The 19358-nt window shown below is 37.2% G+C and overlaps 1 protein-coding gene across 1 annotated transcript; it reads right to left on the reverse strand.

The window, feature by feature from the left end:
- Positions 1–50: 50 nt before the first annotated feature.
- Positions 51–3325, reverse strand: LOC124398081 (sphingosine 1-phosphate receptor 3). Its single transcript, XM_046868098.1, has 2 exons — positions 3113–3325; positions 51–2781 (listed from the first exon to the last, which is right to left on the reverse strand). The coding sequence occupies exon 2, from the start codon at positions 2618–2620 to the stop codon at positions 1589–1591; it is 1032 nt and encodes a 343-aa protein (XP_046724054.1). The 5' UTR covers positions 2621–2781; positions 3113–3325; the 3' UTR covers positions 51–1588.
- Between the last annotated feature and the right edge of the window lie 16033 nt (positions 3326–19358).

The following is a 19358-nucleotide window of genomic DNA, read 5'->3' on the forward strand; positions in this document are numbered from 1 at the left end:
GTTACAAAGCACTGGAACTAGAGACTCCTTCCAAAGCACTGGAACTGGAGACTCCTTCCAAAGCACTGGAAATGGAGACTCCTCCCAAAGCACTGGGACTGGAGACTCCTTCCAAAGCACTGGAACTGGAGACTCCTCCCAAAGCACTGGGACTGGAGACTCCTTCCAAAGCACTGGGACTGGAGACTCCTCCCAAAGCACTGGGACTGGAGACTCCTTCCAAAGCACTGGAACTGGAGACTCCTTCCAAAGCACTGGAACTGGAGACTCCTCCCAAAGCACTGGGACTGAAGACTCCTTCCAAAGCACTGGGACTAAAGACTTTTTCCAAAACAAATACATCAATGCCTTCTCACGGAAAACTTCCCCAACAGTGATTATACACAAAAATAATAATACAGAAATAACAACATTTGAACAAGTAGAGAATCAGACACTCCAGCAAGTCACACAGCGCTAGAATCCCAAAATAATGTATATGTGGCTGTAAAATGTGTGTTTTTTTTACATATCAGCTTTTCCATCACTATAAAGCTGCATATGAGCAGAAACACTACCTTCATGGGATTTAAATCAGCTCCCGTGGTGGTGTTGCGATTGTCCAGCTTTCTTGTGTAATTGTAATGTTCGTATATAGGTGAGTTTATTACTGCTCCAGCAGGGGGCAGTGCGGTACAAAAAAGAAAATCCTGGATACTCCACGTAAAAGAGGTTTCTATCTGGGTTTGCAGAATGACGGAAGGACTTCAGAGAACTGGGTTCCTTGATCTCAGGTGGTGAGAGGTTTATAGAATATCTTTCCCTGATTAATATAAAAACACTTCCTTGCATATTTTTACACTTTCTTACATATGCCTTTCAAATACATGGTTAAGAACATAAATATGTTTTAAAAACTAATCCAGAATATGTATGTACTAGATGTTAAACATATAGTTATATAATGTTGTCCATAGCAGTGTAAAGTAGATTTCATTGTGCTGAAATGTAAATCGGAGTCTAAGGTAAGTCCAATTTGCATTTATCTGACATTGAAAAGTTGCTACTTCCTATGGATTAAGTCCATAATGTACAACTAAGTTCATTCAGTTTGCGTGGCTGAAGTAGAGCCCAACGGAGTGATGAAGTAGAGGAAATTGAGGCTGCCTTGTCGTTTTTTCCACCACCATCTGGAATTCTGTGTCTGGTGAAAAAAGGGCAAATTACATGACACAAGAGTTTTTAGAACAAGGAAAAAAGAGATGGTTAAAAGACTTGGTTTGAAATTTCCATTCCGGTTTAAAATGTCTTGGTGTCTCGCTCCAAAAAGTTTGCTCATTCTTGGCAAAGTTGGTGTTTCAGTTCAGAATAGGTGTTCCTCTGATAAATAGTAGATGAAATTGTACATTGGTTACATGGTTTTCATTGTTTATATGATATTCATAAAGCACAGAAGAATCAGACTATTTAGTCCACTATATGTTTTCTAACAGAAATGGCAGTCTGTGATTTTCTGCTTGAGCAGCTCTGCGATATGAGCCAGAGAGATAAACTTCATGGCTGCATACTAGTCTTTTGAGATTTATGCCTCAGTCCAGTCTGTGCTGCTCTATGATGGCTGATTGACAGCGTTGTCTTTTCCCCCCTGATCTTCTGCTGGTTTCTGACTCTGGCTCGAACTCTTACTCCTGTTGCCTTCTCCATTCTTGCCTGTGCATGGCGTCACGAAAGCACCACACAGAACGCTGAAAAACGCCCGTCGCATCTCCCTGCTTGCCAAGGTGTAGATCATTGGGTTTATAGCCGAGTTCATCACAGCCAGCGCAATGAACCAGTGAGCTTTAAACAAGATGCTGCATTTCTTTGGCTTGCAGGCTACATCAGTGAGCAGGAGGATGAAGATGGGCATCCAGCACGTGATGAAAACCCCGACGACGATGATGACTGTCCGCAGTAGGGCCATGGAGTGCTCGGAGCTGCTGTGCTTCATCACCTTGCGACTGCTAGTTTTAACCAAAATGTAAATGCGAACATACAGTACTAAAATGGCCAGCAGTAAGGCAATGAAGATGGTGATGCAGAACGCCACATACTTCTTTGCGTAGAGAGGTAAAATGACGGAGCATTCTGGAAGGTTGCCCAGGCAGTTCCAGCCCAGAATGGGCAGCAATCCGAGAGCCACGGCAATCAGCCAGCACATCCCTATGAGCAGAAACACTCTGTAGTTCTTTGTAGTGTCATAAGGCCTCATTTTGATCATGGTGAGATGCCTTTCAATGGCTATAGCCAGTAAACTAAAGATGGACGCCCCCAGTGCTACAAACATGCTCGCCTCCCGAATGAACCACTCTTCTGTTGAAAGCTGCAGAGATCTTTCACCAGACATCAACAGGTTCACAGAGTACATCAAACCGGCTAAAAGGTCACACAGCGCTAGATTCCCAATGAAAAAGTACATGCGGCTGTGGAATTTGTGGTTTTTCCATATTACTATCAGCACAATCAGATTTTCCAGCACAATAAAGATGCATATGATCAGAAACACCACCTTTTCGGGACCTAAATCAGCCCCCGTGGTGGTGTTCCGATTGTCCAGCTTTCCTGTATAATTGTAATGTTTGTATATAACTGGGTTTGTCATTGCTCCAGCAAGGGGCAGTGCAGTACAGAAGAGAAGATCTTGGCGGCTCCCTGTGGAGAGATTTCACAATCCAGCTGGGTTTGCAGAATGATGGATGAACTTTGGAGAGCCTGGTGCGTTCCTTGATCTTAGGTGGTGAGAGGTTGATAGATTATCTTTCCCTGGTTGATAGAAAAACACATTTTTGGAATCAGTTAAATAAAGATGAAGATGTTTACAGATTTCAGAAGCTTTTCAAATACATAGTAAAATTATAAAAATATTCAAAAACGAATCTAGAATATTATGGCATGTTCTAGTAATATAATGTTGTACTGTTCATAGCAGTATGATCGTGAATCTTAATAAAATGTATAAGGTAGTGAGTAATCAGAGTACATGCAGCATATTCACAAATGAGCAAAATTCGTATGTACTCTCTTTAAAACACAGATTATCTCCAGTAGAATTAACAGAATAAAAAAAAAATATTGTAGTTCCTTACACACTTACCATCTAACACCTTATCCTCCAAGGACACCCCAGTCTTCTACGTCTTCCAACAGAGTGTGAGGACTCTGAACTTCATCCTTCTGTGCAGTTTCTTTCACTTAACCAATAACAACATGCTTACTTTGCAGAAACAGGGGTATGGAGTCACCAGGTTTCCATTCGCTGACCACATCATGAGAGTACGTTTATAATATCAGCATATGCGATGTGCCGTTTTCCTCTTCAGCCCACTTTCTGCAGAAGCAACAAGAAGGTTTCGAGCATTACAGCCACACGACCGACTAAAGAGGATGTAACTGGGAGGGATCTCAAAAAGAAAGAAGTAAAGTGGGAGGGTTTTGGCGGTTTAATTAGAACCACAATTCTGTGTTTGAGTAATTTCCACTGGAGTTTTAAAGATTCGAACAGAAGCTAAAGTAAAACATGAAACGTGGTATTTATCGGTGCTTTTATACTCTTTGAGTTTGTCCATATTGTTGTGAGGAAGTTTAAAAAAAGAGCATGATTTTTTCAGAGGACATTTAATGAGCACTAAGTGTAGGCTACAATTTGTGTGAGGTTAACCAACAATATGAGGGTTCCGTTAACCAATAAGGACTGGAGTGTGCTTGTGGACATCACACCCTTTACCAGCCAGGATGTTATTAAAATGGGGTACTGATGAGAAGGTGAGTAGGTGAGAAGGTCAGGGGTACAGTGCGTGTTCCATTTCATCCCAATAGGTTTTCAGTAGGGATGAGTTCAGAGCTCTGTAGCAGGCCAGTCAAGATCTTCCTCTTCAAACCATGTAAACCATATCTTCATGAAGCTCGCTGGAACTGGTTTGTGGTTCCTCAAGTTCATGTGAACACAAAATTTTATTGTACCTCATCCATAGACGTATTAGTATGTATAAGCATATTGAAAGAAAGAAAATAAAAGGACATGGAAAAATATTTTTATATTAAAGCGTGTACTTTTTTTTTCTTTTTTTAAGACCAGAACCTTCTCAAGTGTAGATACAGATTATTTATTGATATTTTATTAGGACTACAGCACAATGGGGTCCTCAGATATGAGGAAGAAAAACTATGTAAGCAAGCAACATAAACAAAGATGGCGGAAATAAACCTAATCCTCATTCAGATATTCATTAATAATCGTCCCGTCATTGTTCAGGTTATGAACTGTTCACCGGTGGACATTTGAGTGTCTGTAGTTCTAAACCTCATGTAGCCGAAATGTTCAAAACCATTACAGCCCAAATCTATCTTCATCTTTACTCAGTGAAACTACTGTACCCACACTGGCCTCATGTATTTTCAGAATGTGGACTTCTTAGTGGTTTCCAGTTTATGAGAAGTAATCCATCAGGATATATTTACAAACACAGCATTTGCCAGACACCCATAATCCAGAGCAACTTACATTTGTTTCAGCCATACAACTAAGAAGCTATGGGGTTAAGGGTCTTGCTTAGGGGCCCAGGAGTAGTTGCTTGGTGCAGCTGGGATTTGAGCTCATGACCTACGAAGCCAATGGCCAATACCACTAAGCTCCCACCTCCCCATGATATATCAGGCAGGTCCAGAGATCAGCTGAAATTTGTCAAAATTTTGCTGCTGTTAAAGAACAATCAGATTTTAAAAAATTGTCATGACTTGTGCTGTATCCTGACCTGAATAATATGTTTATACGTGTCTCAATAAATCTGCTCTGGCTGACTTTTGTTCTGCTTGACTTCTGCTTAGGTTCTTGGTAAAACCCTAGAATAGTACAGTAGATAATTTTCTTCCTGACTTGTGTAAAGTATGTGGGTTGCAGCATGTAAGAGTTTATTTGGGTCGGTTTCTATGTTATGAAGAAGCAAACAGTGCAGTTAGACAGAGGGTGTTCAGGGGAGTGTAAAAGAACTATACAATCTGTTATTCTGTTGTTTTTTTTGTCAGTAGAAATATTGATTTCCGGAGAATAATTTCCTAATGCTATTAGACGATAAATAAATGGCAGATTTAGTGTGGGTAGGATGGATCTTTGAGATTATATCTGTTTCGATATACAGTATATATATGTATATGTATAGAGAAGTTGATCCAATCAGTCATTAGTTTTGTTATCAAACAAATCAATCAAATTTGACAAAAAGCTTTTCTGCACAGCACAGAGGTAGTAGTTTGAGTTTACTTTCCTGTCAGCTGTAACCAGTCTGGCCGTTCTCTTCTAAACTTTCTCATCAGCAAACTGTTGCACGATTGAATTGTTTCTATATGATTTTATGCATTAATGCCAAACAGATCAAAGATATTTTTCCAGTTAAACAAGAGAATGACAGATTCAGATACAGGTTGGAGCAGTTTTAATAAAAAGAATCAGGCAATCATTGTCAGGAGATCAGCAAACTGGATAAACAATAGCAGACAGGAAATAAAAACACCAACAGTTCCAAATGCTAATGAAAGACAGAGACAAAAGGGTACAGAACGTACACGTCACATATAAATGAAGCAATGTGTTATGAAAGATAATATGTACGTGTGGTGTGGCAGTGTGTTGTGTGTAATTAGGAAAACGGAGATTGAGAAAGATGAATTGTGGGGAAATTTGAGTTTAGTTTGTTTGTTTCAGGGTCAAGTTTTGTTTTAAAATAAATAAATTAATAATACACACACACACACTTTTTTAGTCAAAGCCTTTTAACCATCTACTTGTACCTTTACAACAGTGTCGCACATTTTTCACTGCCATAGCCTTATAACCATACTTGTACTTTTCAACAGTGTCTACACGTCTCTTCACTGCTATACACTGTATATTTATTTACTGTACATATTTTAATATATATATATATATATATATATATATATATATATATATATATATATATATATATATATATATATATTTGCACTTCTGGTGGATGCTAAACTGCATTACGTTGCTGTGTACCTGTATTATGCAATGACAATAAATTTCTATAGTGACCTCTAAAGGATTTATAGGGGTCTATGTATATGAGGCAGATGATTCTATTGCAATAAACATGCAGTTTTGCTTCACTCTTCACATTCTATATCATTCTGGACAACTATTCTTTTGCAATGCATTTCATTAGCTGTGTACATGTACCTTTGAGATTATATCTGTTTCGATATACAGTATATATATGTATATGTATAGAGAAGTTGATCCAATCAGTCATTAGTTTTGTTATCAAACAAATCAATCAAATTTGACAAAAAGCTTTTCTGCACAGCACAGAGGTAGTAGTTTGAGTTTACTTTCCTGTCAGCTGTAACCAGTCTGGCCGTTCTCTTCTAAACTTTCTCATCAGCAAACTGTTGCACGATTGAATTGTTTCTATATGATTTTATGCATTAATGCCAAACAGATCAAAGATATTTTTCCAGTTAAACAAGAGAATGACAGATTCAGATACAGGTTGGAGCAGTTTTAATAAAAAGAATCAGGCAATCATTGTCAGGAGATCAGCAAACTGGATAAACAATAGCAGACAGGAAATAAAAACACCAACAGTTCCAAATGCTAATGAAAGACAGAGACAAAAGGGTACAGAACGTACACGTCACATATAAATGAAGCAATGTGTTATGAAAGATAATATGTACGTGTGGTGTGGCAGTGTGTTGTGTGTAATTAGGAAAACGGAGATTGAGAAAGATGAATTGTGGGGAAATTTGAGTTTAGTTTGTTTGTTTCAGGGTCAAGTTTTGTTTTAAAATAAATAAATTAATAATACACACACACACACACTTTTTTAGTCAAAGCCTTTTAACCATCTACTTGTACCTTTACAACAGTGTCGCACATTTTTCACTGCCATAGCCTTATAACCATACTTGTACTTTTCAACAGTGTCTACACGTCTCTTCACTGCTATACACTGTATATTTATTTACTGTACATATTTTAATATATATATATATATATATATATATATATATATATATATATATATATATATATATATATATATATTTGCACTTCTGGTGGATGCTAAACTGCATTACGTTGCTGTGTACCTGTATTATGCAATGACAATAAATTTCTATAGTGACCTCTAAAGGATTTATAGGGGTCTATGTATATGAGGCAGATGATTCTATTGCAATAAACATGCAGTTTTGCTTCACTCTTCACATTCTATATCATTCTGGACAACTATTCTTTTGCAATGCATTTCATTAGCTGTGTACATGTACCTTGCACTATATATACTGTGTATAACTTGTATAGTATAACTCCTGCACTAGTGTAACTTCTCCACATTTGTTCATATATATGTTTATATTTATTCTTTAAATATTTGCTCACCAGCTTCATACATTTATACTCTGACCAGATACTTTATTTGCTGTACATTTATTCCTTTATAATTTACATGCTGTACATATATTTTCATATTTATGTATTTATGTACATAATAATTAATATAATACAAATTTGCATAATTAATATTTGCATATTTATGTATTTATGTACATATCTATCTATCTATCTATCTATCTATCTATCTATCTATCTATCTATCTATCTATCTATCTGTCTGTCTGTCTGTCTGTCTGTCTGTCTGTCTGTCTGTCTGTCTGTCTGTCTGTCTATATGAAACTCTAAGGACAGCTGTGTTTTGCTAACCTGTAGGTGCGGTCATTTTCAACCAATATTTTGACTCTAAAATTTCCCTTTTACAACCATGAGATCAGCAACTAATCTTAGCTCCCATCTGCAGCACTCTGTAGAGATTCTTCATGTTTCATGGTCCAGTATATGAAATAATGTCCTGTAATAGTAGCATGAGCATTTAACCTCAGCGGAGTCAGAAGACCCCACTCACACAGACATTCGGCTGAGGTTTCATATTTCAGCCTGTAGGTGAAGGTGAATTGATTATAATAATTGAATTGTGCTGCTAGAAATTCGACACGATGTGGTGAGATCCATTCAGCCACAAGGGTGTTATTAAGGTCAGGTACTGCTGTAGGTGAAGTGAGGAGGCCTGGGGTGCAGTCAGAGTTCATATTCATCATGTTCAATAGGGTTGAGGTCAGAGCTTTGTAGCAGAAGATCTCCCACTCCAACCCATGTAAAGCAGATCTTCGTAGAGCCGGCCTTGTGCATTTGTCCTATATCAAATGAAGGAAAAAATTTTATTCTGATGCAAAGATCAACTTTGTGGTAACAGTTTAAGAAGTACCACGTGTGGGTGGAAAAGTCAGGTGTATCTGACTGACTGCAGTGTGTTAAAGATTGTGATCTTTTATTTATTACTTCTAGATATCATCAGCATGACACATCATTTAGATACTGCCACCACTACCGCATCAGGAAACAGCCATTTCCTCAACTTCTCTTTAGTTTCTTTTGACATCTATCTCTAGACAAACAGATATAAATAAGCAAGTACCAGAACCAAGGAAGTGCAAAATGAAAATACTTACAAGAAACGTTTCATCTCGATTGCAAACACTGACACTTTAGACTACTTCCATAAATGCTAAAGTGAAGTCCCTGTGAAAAAACTTCATCATATTATTGATACATGTCTGTCTTTTATTCTTTATTATTATTAAAGCTTATTGAGGTGGTTTGGACATGTGCAGAGGAGGGACGTATATTAGTAGGAGAATGCTGAGGGTGAAGCTGCCAGGAAGGAGGAAAAGAGGAAGACCATGGTGGGGGTGAGGGAAGACATGCAGGTAGTTGGTTTAAAAGAGACAGATGTAGAGGACAGAGGGTATAAAGATACAGTGCCCTCCACAATTATTGGCACCCCTGTTTAAGATGTGGTCGTGGACTTCAAAAAATTCTCCTTTTTTTTAAAACAACATAGAACCCAAATGCAAAAAAAAGAGAAAAATCCAACCTTTCATTTAAGTACATAACTTTGGTGGTAAAAAAAATCATACATTTAGGAAAAAAAAAAACTTGAAATCATTTGTCCCACAATTATTGGCACCCCTAACAATTCCTTTTTTTTATATATTTTTCTGTAGTTGCTAAGGTTGGTCAGGGTATCTAGGGACTTTTAATTAGTAATTCATGATTTCCTATTTCCCTGGGGTATAAATATGAGGTGACACAGAGGCCTAATTCTCTTACCCATTTGTCAACATGGCAAAGACAAGAGAACACACCATTCAAGTTAGGCAGATGTGTGTCGACCTTCATAAGTCAGGCAATGGCTACAAGAAAATAGCCACTCGCCTTAACTTGCCGGTATCTACAGTCAGAGGAATCATTAAGAAGTTTAAAACAACTGGAACAGTGACAAACAAGGCTGGAAGAGGTCCCAAGTTTATCTTGCCACAACGCACAGTGAGGAGGATGGTAAGAGAAGTAAAAAATTTTCCCAAGCTCACCGACACAGAATTGCATCAAAGAGTGGCATCTTGGGGTCACAGAGTCTCCAAAACAACCATCAGACGCTCTCTACATGCCAACAAGCTGTTTGGGAGGCATGCAAGGAAAAAGCCTTTTCTCACTAACACTCACAAACGTAAACGCCTGGAGTTTGCTAAGCGGTACTGGGACTTCAACTGGGATCGTGTGCTTTGGTCAGATGAGACTAAGATTGAGCTTTTTGGCAACAAACACTCTAAGTGGGTCTGGCGTAAAACAAAAGATGAGTATGCCGAAAAGCACCTCATGCCCACCGTGAAGTATGGTGGAGGATCTGTGATGCTGTGGGCCTGTTTCTCTTCCAAAGGCCCTGGGAACCTTGTTAGGGTGCATGGCATTATGAACGCTTTGAAGTACCAGGATATTTTAAATAAAAACCTGATGGCCTCTGCCAGAAAGCTGAAGATGGGTCGTCATTGGGTCTTTCAGCAGGATAATGATCCAAAACATGTGGCAAAATCTACACAAAAGTGGTTCAGCAGTCACAAACTCAAGGTCCTCCCATGGCCATCTCAGTCCCCAGACCTCAACCCAATCGAAAACCTGTGGGGCGAGCTAAAGAGAAGAGTGCATAAGAGAGGACCCAGGACACTGGATGATCTAGAAAGATTGTGCAAAGAAGAATGGTCAAAATCCTCTCTCTGTGTTCTCCAATCTTGTGAAATGTTATAGGAGGAGATTAAGTGCTGTCTTGTTGGCAAAAGGAGGTTGTACAAAGTATTAACATCAGGGTGCCAATAATTGTGGCACACATGATTTCAAGTTTTTTTTTTCTAAATGTGTGATTTTTTTACCACCAAAGTAATGTACTTAAATAAAAGGTTGGATTTTTCTCTTTTTTTGCATTTGGGTTCTATGTTGTTTTAAAAAAAAGGAGAATTTTTTGAAGTCCACGACCACATCTTAAACAGGGGTGCCATTAATTGTGGAGGGCACTGTAGATGATCCAATGTGGTGACCCCTAATGGGAGCAACCAATAGAAGAAGAAGAAGAAGAAGAAGAAGAGTGTGGCATATTAAAGCTGCTGCTTGGTTTTTCGGTTCAGTCCTGAGGTCTGCATTCTGTCACGTTATGGTTCATTGTTCTACCAAAACTATACCTTTAAAACACACATCTAGGCTTAGAACATGAACTGAAGTGTCAGGTCACAGGATCGCATCGATTCGTTGGAACATGACGTGAAATTTGCCAAATTTTACATTACGGATATTGAGCAACATACAAATCGTCAATTGAATCTTTAACAAGTTTGATTGTGGTCCCTGAAGTTCTCAGTTTATTTCAGTATCAGGAATTTAGCAAACCACAATGTACTAACAGAGTTCCTTTTCCTTTGATTAAACAGTTTTGTTTTGTTTTTAGTTTTTTTACATTAAAAGTTGTTGCAAAACATACAGTCAAACTTCCAGTACCATGTTAACATATTATTCTAAAAATGTCCACTACGTCCTGTTGTTGGTCCTGAGATTCACGCGTCTTTGTTGACAGGTGATCCACGTTTTTGTGTTTACTTATTGAAAAATATCTCTTTGTGTACGTAATGTTTTTGAGAAGCCAGTTTGCTTCTCTGTAATGTTCTATGTCTCATTATTTTCATAGTTTTTTTTGTTCTGTTTTCTGTCATTTGCAACAGTTGACATTTGATTGCATGGACATTATGAACAATAGTTGTTGCTCAACTTCTCTTTTTCCCTTTAGATGTTAATAAGACTTGTTACAGACTTGTTACATGTTGACAGAAAACTTGTTACAGTCAAATTCTAGGTTTTAGAATTTGAGAATTTCTCACTGGTGCAATTCAAGTCAATTTAGTTTTATTTGTATTTAGAACTTTTAGTGCCTATAAGTTTACCAATAATGAGTGAGCCAGTGGTGACCATGGCAAGGAAAAAACTCCCTGAGATGATATGGGGAAGAAACCTTCAGGGGAACCAGATTCGAAAGGGAACTTCATGGATCTTTATGCTGTTCATGTGGAACCATCTCCAGCTACACAGAGTGGTCTCAGACTGGTCTCACTATGACTAACACTGAAGACTACTTCCATAAATGGTAAAGAAATGTCTCAGTTAAATAAATTATATCCTTCATCCTGATATGAGGGTGGCTTAGTGGTCAAGTGAAGTGAGTAGTGTTACTGCTTTTCAGGTTTGAGAAGGTTCTACTTAGGTACATTAACAAATTACATTTACTTCATTAATGTCCACCACTGCTGAACATTATGCTGTGCAACTATGAAATGATGGGGCACATACAATCATGCAGAGGTGATAGCTTTCATTTGCACATGACGTGAAATTTGCCAAATTTTACATTACGGATATTGAGCAACATACAAATCGTCAATTGAATCTTTAACAAGTTTGATTGTGGTCCCTGAAGTTCTCAGTTTATTTCAGTATCAGGAATTTAGCAAACCACAATGTACTAACAGAGTTCCTTTTCCTTTGATTAAACAGTTTTGTTTTGTTTTTAGTTTTTTTACATTAAAAGTTGTTGCAAAACATACAGTCAAACTTCCAGTACCATGTTAACATATTATTCTAAAATGTCCACTACGTCCTGTTGTTGGTCCTGAGATTCACGCGTCTTTGTTGACAGGTGATCCACGTTTTGTGTTTACTTATTGAAAAATATCTCTTTGTGTACGTAATGTTTTTGAGAAGCCAGTTTGCTTCTCTGTAATGTTCTATGTCTCATTATTTTCATAGTTTTTTTTGTTCTGTTTTCTGTCATTTGCAACAGTTGACATTTGATTGCATGGACATTATGAACAATAGTTGTTGCTCAACTTCTTTTTCCCTTTAGATGTTAATAAGACTTGTTACAGACTTGTTACATGTTGACAGAAAACTTGTTACAGTCAAATTCTAGGTTTTAGAATTTGAGAATTTCTCACTGGTGCAATTCAAGTCAATTTAGTTTTATTTGTATTTAGAACTTTTAGTGCCTATAAGTTTACCAATAATGAGTGAGCCAGTGGTGACCATGGCAAGGAAAAAACTCCTGAGATGATATGGGGAAGAAACCTTCAGGGGAACCAGATTCGAAAGGGAACTTCATGGATCTTTATGCTGTTCATGTGGAACCATCTCCAGCTACACAGAGTGGTCTCAGACTGGTCTCACTATGACTAACACTGAAGACTACTTCCATAAATGGTAAAGAAATGTCTCAGTTAAATAAATTATATCCTTCATCCTGATATGAGGGTGGCTTAGTGGTCAAGTGAAGTGAGTAGTGTTACTGCTTTTCAGGTTTGAGAAGGTTCTACTTAGGTACATTAACAAATTACATTTACTTCATTAATGTCCACCACTGCTGAACATTATGCTGTGCAACTATGAAATGATGGGGGCACATACAATCATGCAGAGGTGATAGCTTTCATTTGCACATGTGAGAATATTTGTTACATAAACGATGTGTGATAGGGTTGATTGTATAAAGTATATACTATTGCACCATGTATAGGTTCCATCTTTGCAGAAATGTTATCACTGCAGTTGGAACATAGGCCATAGTTTAATGTCACTGCTGTTATTCGAGAAATAATATTCAGCAGACTACATTTCTTAAAGGTGTGCAAATTTGGACTTTGGAGGTTGCAGGTGTCATGACTTTTCAATTTAGTAGCGTTGAACCTGTTAACCAGAAGATAAATGTGGTTCAAATGGATAAAACTTTACATTTACTTTCTTTCTCTCTGTCTGTCTCACACTCATCTTTAACTTCTGTGCAGGTTTGTGGTTTTACCACAACTTCTAAAAAAAAGCTCAAGCTGCATGTCAGAGCAGAAAGTATAGTTTGGTAGATGAATTCACTATGCTGTTTAGCTCAGCAATTATACGTAGATGTCTCCAAATGACTCTATAAATGAGAAACAATGCAGCCCATGCGTTTTTTAAAGAGCATGAAATACATGACTTTGGAGCAAAAGGTTTCCATTCACCAAAAGAAAGAGCTTCTACATGAAAAGTTCTCTCTTGTAGACTGAAATTAAGCTTTTGCTTACATAGCAGTGTGCAAATATTATAATGCATTAATGAAAATGAATAGAAACAGAAATTTATTAACATTTGTAATTTTTTACATTTTTTTCAGGAAAAATACAAATATTTTAGAAATAGTATTTCTATTGCTTGGCTATATTTTAGTGACACAGTGACACCATAGGAGATTTTTACAGTTATTTAAAAAGTCTTGATCATGAACATCAATTGACCAAATCAGATATACACACATTTCCCAGACATTTCACTAGAACACTTGTCGACATGTTTGGTGTCCAAAATGAGTTTCTTAAGTTTATCAAGAGAGCTAGAATCATCAGAACACATCACAAGTCTTCATATCAGTTGAGTTGTTGAGTGGTGGTTTCTGAAAAATTGGTGTTTGTGAAACTTTGAAAAAATGCAACAAATCAGTCAAATCATACTAAAGTGAGATGCCTTTGTCTCTCCATGTGTAGTTTGGTGGTTTTTGACTCCGTAAGCTATACGTGTTAGTCCATCAAGATCTAGAGACATTTTTTTCTTAAATGTAAACCACAACCCCATCTGGGAGGTCTAACACCTTTTCCGTTGTCACCTTAATGCAGCTAGACTAAACACTGTGCAGCAGCAGTCTGTATATATCTGTGTAACATCTGCTCAGCATGCTGGAATGACCTGCTGAAACAGACCAACCCAATCCATCCCCACCAGTATGGAAAATCATGGAAATTCAATCACCCAATCCCAATGAGTGTCATTTTACTATCTATGTTCAAAACATTCTGACATCATGGGTTTGCTTTTTTCCTTAATATTTATTTCCACATTTTTGCTCACACAAAAGTTCAAAGCAGGTTTCAGTAATTCACTGTGGCTCTGAATCGGAATCACTTTAGACTGAGAATTTCTATAAGATAATATAAAACTCCATAAGATTGGTGTGTGCTTTTTGAACATCCCATTCAACATGTAGTCCTCATTTGCTCTTATAATAACCTCCACTCTTCTGGAAGATGTTCCTCTAGATTTTGGAATGTGCTTGTGGAGATTTCATTCAGCCACAAAGGTGTAAGTAAAGTAATTTCATGCTGAGATCCAAAGTACAGTTGTGTGCCTCTGACTTTGTGGAAGCAGTTCAGTGAAGAACCACATATGTGTTTATTGTATAGGTAGAAATAATTCAATCTTTTTGTTTCTTACTTTAATTTTGTATCGTTTATTTCCTGATAGTTTATGGCATCATGATTGACAGCTCAGCTCTAACATCTCTTGTGAGGTTTAAATTTCCCACTGTATACTCGTGAATCTGTGTATAATATTACGAAGTCTACAGGCATAAATAAAGGACGTAGACGTCTGTGGGAAGGTGATAAATAGATGTGAACGAAAGACGGAACAACGCTGAACCTGAAACAGCATCTTGGCCTTGTGGTCAGTGGTGACATATGATTGGGGAATTTCTGTCTATAAAAATGTTCTGGGACTCAGACCTGCAAGAGAAACACAAAGCTGTCTGTCTGTCTGTCTGTCTGTCTGTCTGTCTGTCTGTCTGTCTGTCTGTCTGTCTGTCTATCTATCTATCTATCTATCTATCTATCTATCTATCTATCTATCTATCTATCTATCTATCTATCTATCTATCTATCTATCTTCATTGAAGCTTTTCTTACTAAATGAGGATGTGTATAGTGCCATAAGGTCTGGTATGATGTAACCTTTGGGCTTCTGTTACCACTTCTGCAGGGTCACCAGCAGCATGGGGGAAAGTTGAAACAGGTGGTGTGCAGGCATCTCATCATCTGACAGGGCTGCTTAATAGGAATCGCAGAAGGTGCTTGACACGCTTCGAAAAGAAGACTTCCAGGACGTATTCCAAAAGTGGCAGGAACACTGTAAGTCTCGAAACCTTTTGATACCACCTCGTACATTGACCGAATGAATGAATAGACCCCAATCAGGACCTCCCAGTGAGGTCCTGTATCTGTGTTTCTTGAATTGAGTTTACTACCTTGTTCTCAAAGTACGTAATTTTATTTTGAGACTGCTAAGTCCTCATTGATAATTAAGGTTCATGAAGCACATGCTGCACTACGCTAATAAATTTATCTTTCCAGAACTGAAAGCAGCACCATCATTCACCATGATTTCTCAAGATCTTGGAATCTAAAACTCCCCTTTGTGCGGAAATGTTGTCCTTTACAGTATGTAGAAACTCATTAAGTGTCTCTTGATATAGTAGGAAGGTTCTTGGCCACACAGCTAAAATACCTGACATACAGGATTCATCAAAGCCAACAGGTTTTAATACACCATGTTTTTATATCTAATAGTCCTTAGTTTTGTGAGATATTTCGCATTGTAGACTTTTAAATCCTTCGATGGATTCTCCTCTGACTTTTCGATAGCGTTTGATAAAAGTAAGGCAGATTCGGGCATAGATTTGTGATTATAAATAAATATCAAACAACGCAACATTGCTGAACAAAAGACATGAGTGGAAAATAGAGTCAAGACAAAACTCAAAATCAACTGTTTCAGCGATATTTGTCCCCTGCCTACCTTGATCCATCATCTTATGTGCATTGTGTCCATGTCATCTCAAAGACCTTGCATCCATACAATAATGAATCACTGCCATCATACTGAAACATAGTTCTGCTAGACGAGTACATTGTTTATGAGCGATTGATTTGCTGTTATTTTAGTTTGGAACAATAGATGGTGCTGAATGATCTCTCGCTTCGCTCGCTGTAGGAAAGCATGATTAATCACAAAAGGAAACGTGCCTTCCGCTTTACCTCTATCTGAATATTCTCATAAATGTGTATGCAATGTGTGTGTGTGTGTGTGTGTGTGTGTGTGTGTGTGTGTGTGTGTGTGTGTGTGTGTGTGTATTTGCAGAGCATTGTGACCGGAGCTTCCTATATGTTGAAAGAGAAGGAGTCTAGTCGAGAAACCTTCCTTTTATCTTGTTCAAGCTTTTGTTGGAAGCACCTGGATATCTGGATTGATGACGAGATGCTTTTTTGGGGAAATGGTAAATAAATAAACAGGGAAATAACATGTATAGTAAAAGAAAAGATTGAACTAAGTTGAGTCAGATATACAAGATTCAAGATTTTTTTATTTGTAACAATATATATATATATATATAGATACAGAACACAGTGAAATTGCAGTGAAATGTAAACCTGATCGTCTGCTCAGAAAATTGTGCATTAGATATGAGAAAATAGATAAAGTGATAGTACAAGATAATGCAAATATATTCAGACGTGCAAAACTGAAATACAAATTGTATGGAATGGAATGATGCATTACAATAACAAACCAGAAACAGTAACAATGACATTGACGATGTAAGGTGCTGTGTGCAAACGCAGAATGAGTGCATGATTGTATAGGAGATCTGAGCATAAGAGGTTTATGGAATAAGTTAGATGGTCATGCTCGCTTTAAGAAGTCCGATAGCTCTTTATGTTGGGTTTTCTTGCACAGCGTACGTTTTTAAAGCGTGCGTTTGCAGTTCCCACTGAATCTGAAATAATTCCTGTCCACAAAATTACAGTACTTTTTTTTTTAAATCAATTCAAGCTGCTGTTGATCGGAAAGTCAGTGAGATCTACATATTCTGAAATGAGCAGTTTCTTATTTTATCCTTTACCACCACACTTGTTTTGGATAAGCTCCTCAAGTATAGCTAACGAGCAGAATTTTAGAAACTGAATTTATAGCATTTGTATTTATAAAACAGAAGCATCAAATTCCTAAATCTGAAGGTCAGAAGGTATTGATTTATTAAATAAATAAATAAATAAATAAATAAATAAATATTTGTGTCTGTCAGCCTTTTATAGTTTTTGAGAGACACATATTTTATTATGTTTTGTTAAAATTTGGTAATGTAATAGTATAAAGATTTGCTTTTACCAAAAAAATATATCAATGTAAAGATGCTACACTTTATTTATTTTTTTAATCTTTACTTAGCATAAAGAAGTAACAGCTTTACACACTCTTCAGCTAAAATACGTTGGTGTGCCTCTTGGAAAACTTGCCAAAGTCGTTCTTTACTAATTGGAGATTTTTTTCTTGCAATCCAGTTCATCCCAAAGCAGTTCAATAGGGTTTAGGTGCAGTGACTGGGCAGGTCATTTCATTATAGATAAAACTCCAGACGGCTGTTTGCTCTCTAAATAACTCTTACAGAACTCAGATATACACTTCGACTCATTGTCTTGTTTTATGGTAAAGTCGGTTCCAATGAGCCACAGTCCAGATGAAACTGCATGGTGTATGTTGAAGTATAGAAGAGTAGCCATGTTGGGTCAGGATTCCTTTAACCTAAAATAAGTCTCTAAACAATTCCAAACCATTAAGCTTTTATACATGGAGGTGATCCCAGTCCATAAACCCAAATCGGGCCCTGTGTACTTGGTCTGGCTAGATTAAAGATAAGGATTAATTAATCATTATCAGCTTCCAATTGGCTCAATTCAATTCATTATTTTTTATATTGCACTTTTAACAATGAACATTGTCTCAAAGCAGTTTTACACAGATAATGTGATGATAAAGAATGAATAAGATGTTATAAGTGGTAGTTTGTGCTTGATGAGTGACTGTGGAAAGGATAAACTTCCCAGATGGCGTAAGGAAGAAACCTTGAAAGGAACCAGGCGTAAGAGGGAACACTGATGGTGATCAGATGAAAACTGGGGTCCTGAGTCAGTGTAGCAGACTGTTGACATTAACCACAGTTCAAAACCATCCTCATAGCTCCTGTTCTTACTCTGGTTCACTTCCTCATCAGTATGGAAATTTGGTTAAACCGGTAGCTATTACTAATCATTACATCGTCATTCTGAAAGGGGATATTTTAATATTTTTTATATTTAGCATTGTGAATCACCATGAACAGTCATTTTAAAACATAAAATGATCCTAAATGTGTTGCAGATTCATTAAACAGCCATTTAAATGAAGAGCTTTTTTGTAACTCAATGCTGTATAGTGTTTAATGACAAACTCCGTAATGTGTATACACACAGAGTAAAACTCCAGTATATCTCGGTTTACTTTGCATAAGCACAAATCAGGAGCAGACTAAAATATGTGGAAATATGGAATGCATAGAAGGTATAGGATATCTGGAATGTCAAAAAAAAAAAGAAAGAAATGGGGCATATTAAGCAATGAAAAGAATTCAAAGATGGTTAAGATGTCCTTTAAAAGAGAGTAAAAAAATGGCATATAAAGATACAAGCAAGGCTCCAGATCTTAAGACTAGACAGAAACAGAACTGTGCAAAAAAGAGGGCTGAATTAAAGGGTTTATAATCATGAATTGCTCAGTGATATTTTTTGTATGTCAGCATTGTCAGAATGGTTAAACCTCAGCAACATCATTCTTTCTCTTAACCGATCTCAATGTGAGATATGCAAGAGACTTCACTGCTGCAACTATTATATCTTTTGTACCTGCCTACAAGAGTTTAACCCACCTAGCATCCTCATTTAATCCACTGCAATATGGACCATACTAAGGATGAACCTATTGCTCACGTGATCTCTTGCAGCAGCCCTGTTTGCTGCCTTCAGTTTTGAAGAACATCTCAATTCTAGACTAGAAAAAAAAAGAATATGTGTGGTTCTTCTCATATCTCAATTTGCATCAATATTTAGACCACATGCTCACGGCAGGAAGATCACACTTATCTTCTCAGTAAATATATCTGTCATCGCTAAACAGAACTGACAGGTAATGTTGGTTAATGCAGATGCTGAATCTGACCATGTAAAAACGTTGCCAACTTTTATATATTACTAAGGAGGATGTACTGTAGCTTATAGGG

The sequence above is a fragment of the Silurus meridionalis genome, chromosome 15 (genome assembly GCF_014805685.1).
Source record: "Silurus meridionalis isolate SWU-2019-XX chromosome 15, ASM1480568v1, whole genome shotgun sequence".
Classification (NCBI taxonomy): Eukaryota; Metazoa; Chordata; class Actinopteri; order Siluriformes; family Siluridae; genus Silurus; species Silurus meridionalis.